This window comes from Capsicum annuum, chromosome 10 (genome assembly GCF_002878395.1).
Source record: "Capsicum annuum cultivar UCD-10X-F1 chromosome 10, UCD10Xv1.1, whole genome shotgun sequence".
NCBI lineage: Eukaryota > Viridiplantae > Streptophyta > Magnoliopsida > Solanales > Solanaceae > Capsicum > Capsicum annuum.
Window position 1 is genome coordinate 160,747,113 of NC_061120.1, and position 16,267 is coordinate 160,763,379.

General features: G+C 33.2%; 1 protein-coding gene across 1 annotated transcript; it reads right to left on the reverse strand.

The window, feature by feature from the left end:
• Positions 1–1,585: 1,585 nt before the first annotated feature.
• LOC107845968 lies at positions 1,586–4,652 on the reverse strand. Its single transcript, XM_016690480.2, has 4 exons — positions 4,143–4,652; positions 3,832–4,056; positions 3,380–3,704; positions 1,586–2,272 (listed from the first exon to the last, which is right to left on the reverse strand). Exons 1-4 carry the CDS (start codon positions 4,416–4,418, stop codon positions 2,013–2,015), a joined length of 1,086 nt encoding a protein of 361 aa, XP_016545966.2. The 5' UTR covers positions 4,419–4,652; the 3' UTR covers positions 1,586–2,012.
• Between the last annotated feature and the right edge of the window lie 11,615 nt (positions 4,653–16,267).

The window sequence follows — 16,267 nt, forward strand, 5'->3', positions numbered from 1 at the left end:
CACTTTAGTATAAAAGTACCCATTCATGCATGTATTGTACAGACTATTGATTATTATTATCTATTTAAATTTCAATATGAATCAGTGTTTATTTAATCTATCTTGAATTCTTGATGTAAGACTGAAACAAAAGGATCAATGTTATTCAAACATACATGATCTTATCTTTTTCGCACATGTACAGGAAAATTTCATGTTCCAACCATGTTAGTCCAACGACATTGGCTATATGTAGTTAAAGTTGTTTATATTGTATTTTTACGGTAGGGAAAAATGACAACAAAATCAATGGCCTGTGCTAAGAACAGGTACTGAAGTTACTTATTTGGATATCGACAAAGTTTTAGATTTTCAATAGTTATGTGATCAGGAGGTCATGTGTTTAAGCCTTGGAAACAACCTCTAGCAGAATGCTAGTAAAGGTTGCGTACAATACACCCTTGTGGTAGAGTCTTTCGTCGGACCCTGCGCATAGCAGAAGCTTTGATGCACTGGGCTACTATTCTTTTTATGGCGTTTTTTTCTCACGCAAAAAAATTAAAGATTTTCTAAAATTGAGACGTCTTTGCACTTGTTGTTTTTTTATTTTTGCTATGGTTGCTCTCATTTGGAGAGAAAGAAATCTGATCTAATTCCAAACAAGCAAGTTCAATGCGGACAAGCTAGCAACGGAGATAGCAGTCCACATCCCCATTAGATGCCAAATGCAGAAGAAACCGCCACTGGCTCTAGCCCAACTACAGTCCTTGCCTTGATATTGTGTTCTGTTGCTGCTGTTGTTGTTTTCCTGTCTTTGTTTTTGGAGTTGGTTTGTTTTTTTTATTTTTTGTGAAGTCTTTTGGTCGTTGGGCTTATGGACTTTTTGAATAACTTGTGTACTTAGGTTTCTTTTGCACTGGGGTGGTACTTCTCTTTTTTGAAAACAACTGGTCTGCCCTATGAAAGTATTCACCTTTGGAAATAAAGACATTTATCTTTAAAAAAACAATAAAGTATATAAGAGTTGAATTAACCTATTTATTTGGCCTTATTTCGTGGAAACTCAAGACACATTTAGGAGCATATTTTATGGTTCCCAAGTGTGCATGACACACAATTAGGAGCATACTTTATTGTGCTGAGGTAATTTTTTCTTAAAAAAAAAGTCTCTGCATGGGACACAAATAGGAGGAGCGAGCATCATTACTCAGAGTATACATGTTTTGAGTATATATATTTGTTCTATAGGTAGTCTTCTATGCTTAGAATGACTCGAATTGCTCATGTATTGTATGTATAATTCTATTTATAGATAGTCTTCTATGCTTGTCACTTTTATTTTTGCATTTATAAATTATGATTGTTACGAGATATGTATGCAAAATTAGTTTTAAACCATAGGTGTAACTAAAATTAAACACAAATTAAACTACATTCGAATTCAAAAGTTGAGCCCGTGCATCTGCTTATCTAGTAATAACAATGTGCCAATGTGGCATCTCATGTGCTGTGCTGATAAGCTAACAAGATCCTTAGCACCTCAGGTCTCTTTTCATATAAGTACAACACTATCAATATAGATTAATCAAAAAGGCATTAAAATAGATTAATCAGAAAGGCATAAAGATGGAATATGACAGAACAAAAGATTATAGATGTTTGTACAGGGATAAGTAGATAATTAATGGTATAATTATTGATCAATTCCCCTGCCTGCCATACCAGCTCATGGAGGGATTAATACCATTTTTCTGTAATAACACCTCAGATACACTGGCAACATCAGTGTAGAAACTAGAAAGTAGGTTGTAATTCCAGCAAAATATGACCCAACCTTCTTTTCCTTTTCACTACTTAAAACTAAAAAAGAAACTCTTATTCTTTCATAATAGTGATGCTCTAACACTATCCCCAAAAAAACTGAAATTAATATATATCTTTCTTAACTATCTAACCAGGGACAAAATCTCCCCTGCTTCTAAAACTTCATAACATTCTGTGATTTCATTATTTCAATTAATATTGATTATCGGTCAGTAAGTCCAATCTTGCGGAAGAAGTAGCTCGTGTGTCATCGTCACTGGCTGTGAGTAGATATTTCCCGTTCTTAAATTACGTTTTTGTTGAGCCACTGTCAAATTATTAGGATATTTCGAACAATTGGACAGAGTTAAGCCGCTTCCGCCTTGATAACACCTGGTTTGAACCTGATTCTGCTGCCGAACATCCATACCTTGTAAGTTCAAGTTCAGGGCCTGGACCACTCTGTCTGGCAGTAAAACTGTCGAACACCCTGCTCATTTCCAAACAAAATTTGCATACACATCAGCATAACAAAACAAAACAAAACAAAGCAAACATTAAAAGTGTCACATACCAGTGAATAATAAATAAAGAAAATCAAAATCTAAACTGAAAAAGGAAATGAAATCTGGGTCAAACAGATTAGCTGGCACAAAATTTGAATTTAATCTAAACTGAAAAAGGAAATGAAATCTGGGTCAAACAGATTAGCTGGTACAAAATTTGAATTTTTCTTCGCCGTTCACAACCACCCAAGAACACACAAACCAATTGAAAAGCATTCATATGACTAGACGCAGACACTAAAGAAAAGTCCAAAATTAGGGTCATCTTCCACTATCAACGCCAGGAGACCATCAATAAACATTAAAAAATAATTAAGACTAAATCCTCTCCGTTAAGTAAAAGTTTTCAAATTCAAACCTACATCCATAGGTGTCATTTCTTTGGCGGATAATATCTAGGTGGAATAAAATAATATCAAGTTGAAACGGATAAGGTGAATATCACAATTAAGATTGAGATTACATTTATACTATGTTTAATTGAAGGTCTAAATTTATTCCTTCTATCAAACAGAATATAAATTTAATCAAAAACTTAATCATACCACCTTATCCCGTTTATCAAACCACCCTATAGATTCAACCAAGTGGTATAATGCACATAGTTAACCACCATCAACGCCAAGAGGCCATCAACTAATATTGACAAAGAATTAAGACTAAATCTTCTCCATAAAGTAAAAAATTCTCAAAGTCAAACCTACATCCCATATGGGTAGTTAAGTCCGCGGACAAAGATATCTCAGAATTATAGTACAAAAAATTATAATACTAAGACTTATTTACCTCACTTTGGAAGTTGGAATAGAACAATACCAAGTTGGAAGATATAACATATATCTGGGACTAAGGTTGAGATTAGATTTACCTAAATTTATAACTTAATCTTGAGGTAACCCTTATTCCGCTTACTAAACAACCCCATAGAGTCAACTATGTGGTATAACACACATAATTAACCACTTCAGTAATCAATGACATAATTTAGTTGGTAATATCTAGTGATGATAACAGGGGGAAAAAAGGTATACCCGTTTTCTGTCGAGTTTCAGTTTGTGTCCCATTTGTTCTGGGCAAGAAAACACCAGTACCAGCACACTCCCTTTTATGACCTGGATTTCCTAGAAAAACAGCGCGCATGCCTGAGCCAGGATGCTGCTGTGGAAACTGAGACTGTTGCAAATTAGGCCAACCAAAAGTTGAAGAATTCATAGGCCTAGCAGCTCCATTTTGGCCTCTGCTATGAGCAAACTGCTGCAGGTTCTTGCTCACCGGATACTGCCCAAATTCACCTTTAATCGAACCCAATACTCCTTGGCCTTGCTTCATCATCCGTTGCTGTTTCAACCGCTGAAACTACATTTGATAGATAAACAAATGGGTAAGTTGAAAAGAAAAAAAAGGTGGATTAGGATGTTTTGTTGTATAATCCTGCATAATCTCAAAGGCTATCAGTTGACCAGTAGCAAATACCGAAGCTTACTTGAGCTACTTGCAACTTCTGGTAAGAGAGCAAGGGCTGATTTGAGTATTTTGTGGCTGCAGGGACTGCACTGGTATTCTCCGCGGTAGCCCATAAATTAGTCTGATAAACTCTGGCAGCTTCATCCATCATCCTAATCCTTGCGAGTTCGCCAGCAGCCGCATAAAATTGATCAAAAGCCCCTTCGCACAACGTCGATTGAGGTGAACCGGACAAACTCCAACCCTAGAAAAGCAAAATAAAAACAAATATTCAGCAACCAAAAGCACACTGCAAAAACAAAAATGAACCAGAATCAAAAGGTACGTTACCTTTGTGTTTCCATAGCTAAATCCAGGGTCACGAAGTGTAGACTGACCCATTTTGTCAGTTAACCCAGTAATATACTCTTCTTCGTCACTCTCTGTATCAACTGACCCGATCACAGAATCAACGGGTGAACTCAGATCCGAGTGAGTTCCAGACGGGTTAAACCCGAGTCCAAGGTACTTTCTGCCATCGTTAATCTTAAAGTCCATGAGAAGTTCATCATCAGTAAGAAACTGTGAAGGTAGCCAAAACTCACAATCATCCAACTTCTTCGCCATAGATTTATTCAAGAATGGTTCAACAACCTTTTTGTGCTTTTTGGTTCTTGCACTGTGTGTAAAAGGAATCTGGGGATTTTGAAGGAGAACAACGGACTATTGAGAGGTAGCAAGTGAGTTTATACCTTTATATAGTGAAGTGACAAAAGAGGAGAGAGAGAATGAGCGATATGGTGGGGTTGGGAACAAAGGTGTTTGAATCGACATTTTTAAATCCACTTGCTGTTTCAGTAGTAAGTGCCAACTAGCAAATCCTTCCACTATTAAATGCGCCCCATTGCATTTTTTGTGATCATGTTTGTGTATTGAATAAGGCACGAAATTGACAATATTTTAGATTTTTCACACTACATGTTCACTTCAACAATAGTTGCCAAAATTTAAAATTTATAAGTAGATTTGAAATTCTAAGCTTTTTAAGAAAAAATTTAAGTTTGTAATCGAAATTATTGAGTTTGGTCCGACTCATATCTTAACCACTAGCTTCGCCCTTAGTGTTTAGTACATTTTAAAAAAAAAAAATCTTACCAATTCATATTCGTGTTTAAAAAGTTTTAACTTTAAGAAGATCCTCGAGATTTACCAAAAGATTATTACTCATTTTGATTTGTTTCAAAGTAGAAAGGAAATAGAGCAAGATTTTTACATACTTCCTTTAGGGCGTTCTTTGAATAATAAGAAGTAGCTATAAAATACGGCCAAAGTTTTGAAGTTTGGATTTGAAATCTTAGTTAAGGATGATGGGGTCATCACAAATTTTTGTGGCTACAAACTTAGACCTCGTTTGGACATGAAAATAATATTTTTTTAGAATTGGAGTTGGTATTGTATTTAGCCATGGATATAAATTGAATTATTTTTGAAATTTTGTGAGATAAATAGGAGTGAGAAAAGTGAAAACAGCAAAACTTCTTTTCATTTTTCTAAAAACAATTTTCACTAAAATGAAATAATTTTTATGGTCAAACACTACTATTTTTATTTTTTTCACTAAAGTAAAATAATTTTTAGAAAAACGTGAAAAAATTACTACTTAAAGTATTATATGCTTTAGTTACTATAGAAAATTAAAAAATTACTATATTTATAAAGTTTATTTGGCAAATGAATTTTATGTAATTTTGAAAGTATGAATTGTATTATTATCAGATTATATGTGTATAACGAGTATTATACATGAACAATGTAAAATATTTTAAAACATTGTATATAAAAAGCATTGTGAATTAAGCTAAAACTATCACTGACTTGATGAAATTTGTACAGTTAGACTACAATCTACAACTAAGGTTCAGAGAGGATTGGGAGAGAAGGATAAGAAAACTCAAGTAATCATTTTTTTCATTCTATTGTAAATTTTGCAAAGAATTATATAGTATTGATAGTTGTAAACACAGTTATCTTGATTGCACTACTCCACTAGCCTCTAACTGCATTACAACTAACTTCTAATGCCAACTTAGCATCTTTCTAACTAACTAAAATTCAATAACAAACATTTCCAATATTTCCCCTCAAGATGGAGGGTGAAATACATCAAGAAACCCCAGCTTGGATAATAAGAAATGATGTTATGATATCCCCAATCCTTTGGTAAGTAAATCAGCAAGCTGGAACTTTGTAGAAATGTGTACAGGTTGTATCAATCCTTCCTTGAGCTTTTCTCTAATGAAGTGGCAATCTATTTCTATATGCTTAGTACGTTCACGAAACATAGGATTAGCTGCAATTTGCAATGCTACCATGTTATCACAAAATAGTTGTACAGGAGTATTGATATGAACATTCAAATCCTTCAGCAGTTCTGTCATCCAAAAAACTTCAGCTACAACAGTTTCCATGCTGCGATATTCTGCTTCTGTAGAGCTTCGACTAATTGTGTGTTACTTCTTTGATTTCCAAGATACAAGAGAAGAACCTAGTTATAAGACAAAGCCTGCAACAAACCTCATAGTGTCAGGGCAAGCAGCCCAATCAGAGTCATAATGAACAATCATATCAGTTATAGAACTTGACTTCATTAAAACACCAAGTCTAAGAGATCCTTTTACAAATCTTACCACCCTTAATGCTGCAAGCCAATGAGAGATTTTAGGTTGTTGCATAAACTGATTAAGTAACTGTACTGCAAAGCAAATGTCAGGTCAAGTTATGGTCAAGTAAATCATTTTTCCCACTAACCTTGGATATGCATTAACATCATCAAATAATAGATCATTAGTTTTTCCCGTAAGCTTGTCATAATCTGCATAAGTGTGCTTTACATTGGCTTCCAAAGGAGTGTTTTCTGGTTTAGCACCACTTAACCCTATTTTAGAAATGAGCTCTATTCCATAATTTCTTTGGTTGAGAAGTATTCTATGTTGAGATCTCAAAACTTTAATGCCTAGAAAATATCTCAACTCTCTCAAATCTTTGACCTTAAGCTGACTATGTAAATACTATTTTGCATCAGCAAAAAGGGCTGCATTACTACCTGTAAGAAGTATATCATTCATATATATAAGAAACATCACTATATCTTCACCATATTGCTTGGTAAACAAAGAATGATCATGAGGACTTCTTCAATAGCCATCATTCAACAAAGAAGTGGTCAAGTTAATATTCCATTACCTAGAGACCTGCTTGAAGCCATACAAAGATTTCAAAAGCCTACACACTCTAGTTTTCCCTTGCTTTTGAAATTCTTGAGGCACCTCCATAAAAACTTATTCATAAAGGTCTCATTAGAGAAAAGCATTACTAATATCCATTTGAAAAAGTTCCCAATTCTTTTAGGCTGCCACATAATGATTGTCCTGAAAGTTTTAATTTTGGCTACAGGAGAAAAGGTTTCATGATAATTCAAACCTTCTTTATGTGTATAACCTTTGGTTACCAACCTTGTTTTATACTTATCTACCTTACCATTGGCCTTGAGTTTCACCTTATACACCCATTTATACCCTATAGCTTGCTTACCAGGTGGTAGAGAAACAAGCTCTCAAGTCTAATTTTCTTCAAGAGCATTGATCTCTTCCTGCATTGCCTCTATCCATTCTGCATGTTGAGAAGCCTCATGGAAGAACTTCGGATCTTGCAAAGCTAAAAAATAACTCAGATAAAACTGATAAGTATTGGATAAATAAAAATATGTTATATAATCATTGATAGGATAAGTGTGGGAGGTAGTTGGTTTAATAGTGGTGATATAGTCACTAAGCCATCCTAGAGCTTTAACATATCTAGTAGGCCTTCTAGACTGTGAGTGAGAATGAGAAGAAACCACAATTGCTTCTTGTATGTCTTCTGGTACCACTGTTGGTTCATGCTGCAGTGCAGCTTCCCCTTATTGATCATCTACTTTTTCCTCTGTCAAATTATGTTGATCAGATGAAGAATAAGCCTCTTCTGGTTGAACATCAACATTAATAGTTATGTCTGCTCCATTAATATCACTTGGATCAATGATAAGAGGTTGTGGCATAGATACAGTATCATGTACTACAAAAACTAAGTGATCAGGTGTAATGTTCAACATATCCTCGAGATCAACATCTTCTATATCATCAGATGTCTTAAAAGGGAAAGTATTTTCTCTGAAAGTCACATCCCTACTAACAAAAATGATGCCAGTACTTAGCTCATATAACTTGTAACTTTTTTGAGTGTCTGAGTAACCTATAAAGACTGTCCTCCTTGCTTTTTCTTGAAACTTATCCCCCTTAGGTAAAACACTTGCATAGCAGAGGCATCCAAATACTCTCAAATGGTCTACTCTAGAAGCCCGTTGGAATAATAATTCATATGGATATTTACCTTGTAGTACACCAGATGGCAACTTATTAATGAGATAGACAACAGTTCTTATACAATCTCCCCAAAACTTGATTGGTATACCACTTTAGAACGTTAATGTTCTAGATACTTCAAGTATATGCTTATATTTTTGTTCAACAACCCCATTTTGTTGTGTTTTATAAGAACAACTAGTTTGTTAAATTATTTCATGAGAAACAAACAAGTCTCTACATTGAGAGTTGACAAATTCCATCCCATCATCTGATTTACATATCTTAACACGTACACCAAATTGAGTCTTTATTAATGAGAGAAAATTCTTTAATACAGTAAACACTTCACACTTGGATTGAATGAGACAAATTCATGTATATCTACTGTAGACATCCACTAGAGTCACAAAAAGAGCACTTATTATCATATGTAGACTTCTTATAAGGTCCCCACACATATAGATGAACTAAATCAAATAAAACGATGGCTTTATTAGTACTAGTGGGAAATTGTAGCCTGTGCTATTATGCTAAAGGACATATATCACAATTATCATGTATCTTAGAGTTTACTTCCTTTCTCAGAGACTTTATATGCTGCATAGTTCCTCTAGAAGGATGTTTCAATCTATAATATCATAATGTGTCTTCTTCGTGAACTGAAATTGAAGATGTCTGAGATGTTCCTATGGTAGACTTAAAGCAATCTTTTAGAATGTATAATCTTTCCTGCTCTTTACCAATCCTCATGACCTTGCCATTGGAAAGAGCCTGAAACACACGAAAGTCAGGGGAAAAAGTAACAACACAAGAGAATTCACTTGTTATTTTTGATATTGATAATAGGTTGATTTGAAGCTTGGTACATATAACACATTGTGTAACTCATGTGTTCCTAGAATAACAGTTTTCCCTACATGAGTTATGTTAGCTATGCCACCTATTGGAACTTAGACTTTATTGTTGGAACTGTCTTGCAAACTCCTAAGTGAATTCAATAAATCCTTGTAAAGAGTAACATGATGTGTGGAGCCTGAGTCTATTATCCAGTCACAAGCAAAAACATTGGACAACAAACAAGTGATACCTGTTAATGTTGATGCATGATCTTGAGTTTTGTCTCTGTCTCTGTCCATCATGCCCATTAATTATTCATATTGTTGATCTATGAAAAAATATGGCATAGGTGAAGGAGAAGATGCACATCCACCAGTCGTAGTAGAGTGATCCTGTAGTCTATATCCCTTACCCCTAGTTGGAGGTTTATAGCCAGTAGACCTATTGAAACCATGAGGTCGAGGAGTAGTAAATTGAGGTCTGTAATTCCCTTGAGGTCTGGAACCCGTATGCCCTCTTTGTGGCTGAGGGGAATATCCTTGCTTTGAACTAGATTCTTGATCACCTTAAAATCCTGACCTTTTGCTTTAGAAGTCAGGGGGTAACCTATTAGTTGATAGCAATCCTCCATAACATGATCTCTGAAACCACAATATTCACAAAACAAAACTATCTTCTTTACTGCAGAAGGATCAGATGGTTTAGATTGGGACTTATAGACCTGTGATTTACCAGCTAACATAGACATAGTTTCTTTGTGTTTTTCAGTAACACCTAGAGCACATAGGCTCTCCTCTTAAGTAACAATAGCATAAGTCTCATTCTAATAATTGGCCCTTTGGACAAGATATGACTCCTAATCTGACTATAACTCCCATTCAATCCCATGAGAAATTGTAAAATTCTCTGTGATCGTAAATACTTAACATATAATCGTGATTCATCACAACCACAATGTAGCAAAGGAACCATAACATCCAGCTCATCCCATGAATCCTTCATCTTTGAATAATAGCAAGTAACAGAATCCATACCTTGGCACAGAGTTGCAATTTCAGTTCAAAGATGATAGATCCTAGTCAAATTTGATCGATCAAAACGTTCTTTGAAATCCATCCAAACTTGTTTCGCACTTGATGGAAATAAAATGCTAGGCACCAGATCATCCACCACTATGCAACCAATCTAAGAGAGAAAAATTGCATTGCATTTCTCCCATAATTCAGCTAATTCACCGCTATAAGTACTCTTCGTACATGATCCATCTATAAACCCAAGCTTTCCCTTACCTCGGAGTGCCAATTTCATCGATCTTCTCCATAAGGCATAATTCTCAGGTTCTATGAGCTTAATTAAAATGATGACAACTCCACGCATATTCGAAGCTTGAAGATAAAGAGAATGGTGATGATTAATGGTTACCGCCTCGGTACTCATTCCATAGACATTGTCCGCCATAAAATTGAAGAAAAAATGCAATCGACTACAACGAAAACGATGATCGAAGCTTTGATACCATATGAATTAAGCTAAATTTATCATTAATATGATGAAATTTGTATAGTTAAGCTACAATCTACAACTAAGGTTTAGAGAAAATTGGGAGACAAAGATAAGAAAGCTCAAGTAATCATTTTTTCATTCTATTGTAAATTGTACAGAAAAGAGGATTATATAGTATTGACAGTTATAAACACAGTTATCTTGATTGCACTACTCCACTAGCCTTTAACTGCATTATAACTAACTTCTAATGCCAAGTCAACATCGTTCTAACTAACTAAAATTCAATAACAAATATTTTCACGAAGCATTGTGTAAGTTTTCTCTTAAACATTGTATATAAAAGCATTATGTAAGTTTTTTTTATATAAAAAAGAATAATTTTATTCGTTACTAATATGCATCACACATTATGCAGGTTACCAGCAGTACAAAAATCAATGATCCATCCGTTGATAGTAGGCATTACGTATTACACTTCACATTAATGAACTTCATCTCAATGTGCATAAAAATGGAAAAAAATCAAACATATATGAATAGTTTATTTTAGTTCACACCTATTGTTGGGTAGATTGTCCATATTAGTTGAAAAGTCAATTATTTGTCTCTTGTATAATTCGATAATTCGAACCAATTGGATCTTATGACATGAGAATTTTGAAATAGAGATTAATAATATGCATTCAAATATTAAAAGAGCATGTAAACTCTTCATTTCAAAATAAATAAATTTTTAAAATATGAGGTGCACACTAAGAAAGTTAATTGAAAACATTAACTAAAAAATAGTTTGTCAATATCATGATTTTGAACATTTTTTCAAACTTCTCTTAAATTTGAAGATATATAGTCAATAAAAAATCCATTAAAAGGAAGGATAACTTTTTTTAAAAAAATAATAATAATACTAATAAATATATCTTTAGACTTTAGACAATTCATACATTTTAGTGTTTAGACAAACCAATAAAACAGTACCCAAATATTATAAAAATTAATATTCATCGTGTAGTTTCCAATATCTTAATTATAAATAGTAAATTAATCTAGTTTAAATTTTAAAATAAATAAAATTAGTTTTCGTAAATAAAAAAATAATACTAATTAATTTGGAGTGCAATTATTACCCCTACGGATTTAGAACAAGGATCAAATGCTAGAGATCGTACACGGAGATGTAGAAAATAACTACATTAATTTTTTTTCCTCCCGATTTTGATCTAATCCTTTAGTGAAAATATATTTCTAATATATTATTTCTTTTTTTTAGTCCTTCCATTTTAAAATAGCGGGTCCTTGTCGACTAGGTATTCTGCTTACAAAAATATTTATTAGTAATTTATTTTATTAAATTAGTCTTATTAATTATACTTTAAAAATATAAATTTGAGTATATACACTTTGTTTAGTTATTTAATGATAATGATTGTATTGAAAAAAAAGAACAATTAAATTAAAAAAATATTTTTAGAAAAAGAACTAATTATTTTAAAATGAACGGAGTAGGAAAAATAATACTTACTCCTTTCGTTGTAAAAGAATCCAATCCCTGTGATTAATATCATCTAGTTTGTCAGTACATTAGGACATGATTGTTAGAATTGAAAGAAAATTACGAAAAAAAATTACAAAAGAAATTGCGAAAAATTTTCTTCTCCCTTTTCTTGAATGAATAATAGTTTTTTACAATGTCCTATATATATAAGTAAAGAAATCAACTTAAAGACTCATAAATAAGGTACACAATAACTAAAAGAATTTCTTTCTAAATAAGGTAGGAAATACTATTTAATAAGGATATACAAAAGATTTATCTAGGGTGTACAAAAGGAATAAAATAATATGTATAAGAATTTGTTGATGTCGGGACGTAATCAACATATTAAAGCAGGCCCAAACCATGTAGCTCATTCATATACTCCATCATTGAATAATGTTGAATCTAACCCAAGTCATGTACTGCAGCAGACGAATGATGAAATAAATAAAATAATCCGGTCTAATAAACAAAATGCAATATTATCTCAACATCCTCTTAAAGTTAGAGGGGACGAACGGACATCCAACTTGTCCACAACACTTTGGTAAAGAGGACCGGTGAGTGATTTTGTAAATAGATCAGCTAATTAAAAGGACGATGGAACAAATGAAAGTGAAATAAGTCCATCTAAAATTTTTTATGGAACAAAATGACAATCAATTTTAATATACCCTATTCTCTTATGAAACACAGGGTTCTTAGCAATATGTATTGTTGTCTGACTATCTGAATGAAGAGGCACAAACAATGATATAGGAATTGAGAGATCTTGAAAGAGACAATTCAATCATGTGAGCTCGGCAACAACGCGACTCATAGAACGATACTCAATCTCTGTGAAGCTAAAAAGATAGAGATTTGCTTTTTTGACTTTCAAGAGAATGGATAACCCACAGTGATATGTAAAATCCACTAACAAATTTTCTTGAAATTGGACATGTACCCCTATTTGAGTCACAAAAAGCAAGCAGCTCAAAAAAAGAAGAAGCATTGAGAAAAAGACCCAAACCTAATTTCTTTAATAAGTAATAAAGAACACGTAATGCAGAGTAAGATGAGGTAAATCAGGATCTTTCATGAATTGGCTAAGATGATGAACAATGAAGGCGAGATCTGACCTTGTAGGAGTGAGATAATTCACTTACTAAGAAAATGTCTATATATAGTTAGATTAGGAATAACATCTCCATCATTTATACTTAGCTTTATTGTAGTATCAAAATGATATGAAACAAGTGACATATGTGTGACATCAAATTTTTTTATGAGATCAACTGTGAATTTTCGTAGTGAAATTATGTGTTGACGTTCAATTTTGGCTCGCCCTTTTTCCTCTAATTATTTTACCGATGTTTCTTGGCCCTGAATAATTTTTTAAATAAAATAAAATAAGAAATTAAATTCGTATTTTTATTTCTATTTCTGCAAATTTTGAAAAGAATCAAAGAGGATTTATTTTTCTATCATATTGTAAAATATTCTAACATAATTAAATATTTTTTTAATCATTAAAAATCACAAAAATATCTTTTGATAATCGTCTACATATTTTTTCTAATTTTATTTTTTGACGATACTATGACCATACATATGTATATTTTCATTATATAAAATATATATTCCTTATAAGTATGTACATATATTTTTTATTATATTTTTGTTTTTACATATACGTATATTTTTGTTAACATTAAATTGCAAACGATATTAAAATAGGACTCTTATACAAATTATGTCTGCAACTTATATGCGTACGTTCTAAAAATAACTTTACGGTAGCAGGAAGCATCGATAAAATTAATTTCAGTAGAAAAAGAGTAGATAAAATTAATTTCACCCGAACCCAACTCTTATTTTATAAATTTCAACCAAGAGGCCCAAAAATTGATTGAAAACCCAGTCCAATATCTATGTCCACTTCATCAATCCACCACACACAATATTCGCCAATCAGGCACTGTCATGTCGTAAAAAACACCAAAAAATCCAACTAGCACAACTTAGTTTGATCCGTCAATTACTTCCCAAATCGAGAATCTTAAAATTTTCAATCATTGTTAAATATTCACATATATATGTATACTAGTTTAATCACACATGCTTTGCACGTGTAATTTTTAATTATTTAAAATTAGACGATTTTATCTATTACGAAAATTTTTAATGAAGTGCAAAAAGTTTAAATCACTTTTCAATGATCTTTCACACTAATATAATAATGTAAAAACATATATTTTGTAGAAAAATAATAAATTTTATGAAGGGCAAAAAGTTCAAACAATATTTCTATGGTCTTTCACACTTTTAATATATAATAGATTATAGATATAGATTATAGATATAGATAACGTATTTTATTTATCTAATTATTTACTTATTTATTTACACACATACACACATACACACATACATACACATACACACACACACACATATATATTTCCTTTTTATATGTTCATTTACACACATACACACACACACACATATATATTTACTATTTTTATTTTAAGATAATATTTTAGAAAGATCGGACGGATCAAAATTGATCAATTTTTTTCATATGATCGGTGCAATAAATAAACATCCCCACGCGTCTGTCAAAACAGAAAAACGCGTATTGTTTTTCTTTTCAAGAAAATAATGTGTAGTCTCCATCTCCATTACCCAAAAACCACAAAAATCAAGCAAAGTTCCATCTCTCTTCTTCTTTCTTCTTTCCACCATCACCAAACCAAAATGGCCTAGCAGTCATAGCCACCGCAGCATAGCTGCTACACCTGCACCAGAATCCCCCCAAATCAGCCCCTCCAGCTCGTGAGTCCTTTCAAAAACAGAAATTAGCCACAAATTCGTATAATATAAAATCTTTTAAACAGAATATAGTTATCATATTTTTTACGATTAACGCTTAACTAATTGGTTCATAGAAGAAATTTTTCTTCAAAAGATACTAGCTAATAAATGAACGTAGTTATTCCTATCTCAAAACATTTTCGATAGACTAAAACTGAGTTTTACGATAAAAAAGGCTTTTCCTATAAAAGTTTGGTGGCGACTCTAAAAAATAATTTTTTAAAACCTAAGAGTCACGACATTAGACACCACATGTTGTGTACTGTTTCAACTATTTTGAAATAGGGTGCAATAGAATGGTGACTCTGCTGGAGATTTGTAAACTTAGGTTTTAACCTTAACATGCTTCGTTTAGGATTTCTATGCTTTTATTTGTTTTACGTGTCTTTATATCACACTTTGTGTGAAAAGACGCTAGCCAAATCCAAATTTCCATTCCTTTTTTGTTTGAATAACACTACTTGTTACTGCTTTATCACTTGCACTATTTCTATCGAGTCTTGGTCTTACACAATTCACACACTGAACACGCGAGGAGTGAGGAGTGTAATACACTCTTCCGAACCTTCTTTGAACTCCTTAGCTTTAGAGTCGGTGCAATTAGGTTAATGTACCGTCTCGCAGCTGTTCAGTCCCACTCTTAACATTTAGGGAAAAATTTTACTCTAGAATAGGTCACATTGTATACACCTTAGGCGGAATGGTTCAAGGGTAAGACCGTAATAGATTCAGGACATTAAGCTTACCCTTCCTTTTCTTTGCACAAATGGAAATCAATCAGAACCTAGCTTACATCTGCCTGATGACTGATGTTCCACGAGTCCTGAGACATTAGTGGGGGAACATCCGAGTGGCTTACGGGGAGGAAGTATTGGCACATTTAGGGTCATTGACTGATCTGATGGAGCTAAGGACGAAAGAGTTACTCATTTAATTACTGGTAGAATTTTGGGATTCGACCATAATCACTTTCAAGTTCACAGACTTCGAAATCACCCCTACCTTAGAAGAAATCAGTCAGATGGCTAACTTACCGTTGACGGGAGCGGGTACCTTTGGCCCCACGCATTACTTTAGGGAGCGCTTTTCTGCGCTCGATAGGATTGAGAGTTGGTACAGGTTTAAGAATAGTTGAGGCAAGCTGGGTAAGCCTGGGTTATCTCTTTGAGAGGTTCGGTCGGAGAGAGAGTTTGACTGATTTCAAGGCGAATTCTTTTGTACCAGGATCGATTGGGAAAGACATAGAGCCATTGTTTTCATAGTGGAATTCTTGGGTATTACGGTATTCCCAATGAGATGGAATCGAATCAACATTCACTTGATAACTATGGTTATAT

Coding starts and splice junctions, on each gene's coding strand:
- LOC107845968 (XM_016690480.2), bottom strand. CDS start 4,418: ATGGCGAAGAAGTTGGATGATTGTGAGTTTTGGCTACCTTCACAGTTT. Junction 3,705..3,831: donor AGAAGTTGCAAGTAGCTCAA/GTAAGCTTCGGT, acceptor TATCAAATGTAG/TTTCAGCGGTTGAAACAGCA. Junction 2,273..3,379: donor TGAAACTCGACAGAAAACGG/GTATACCTTTTT, acceptor GGAAATGAGCAG/GGTGTTCGACAGTTTTACTG.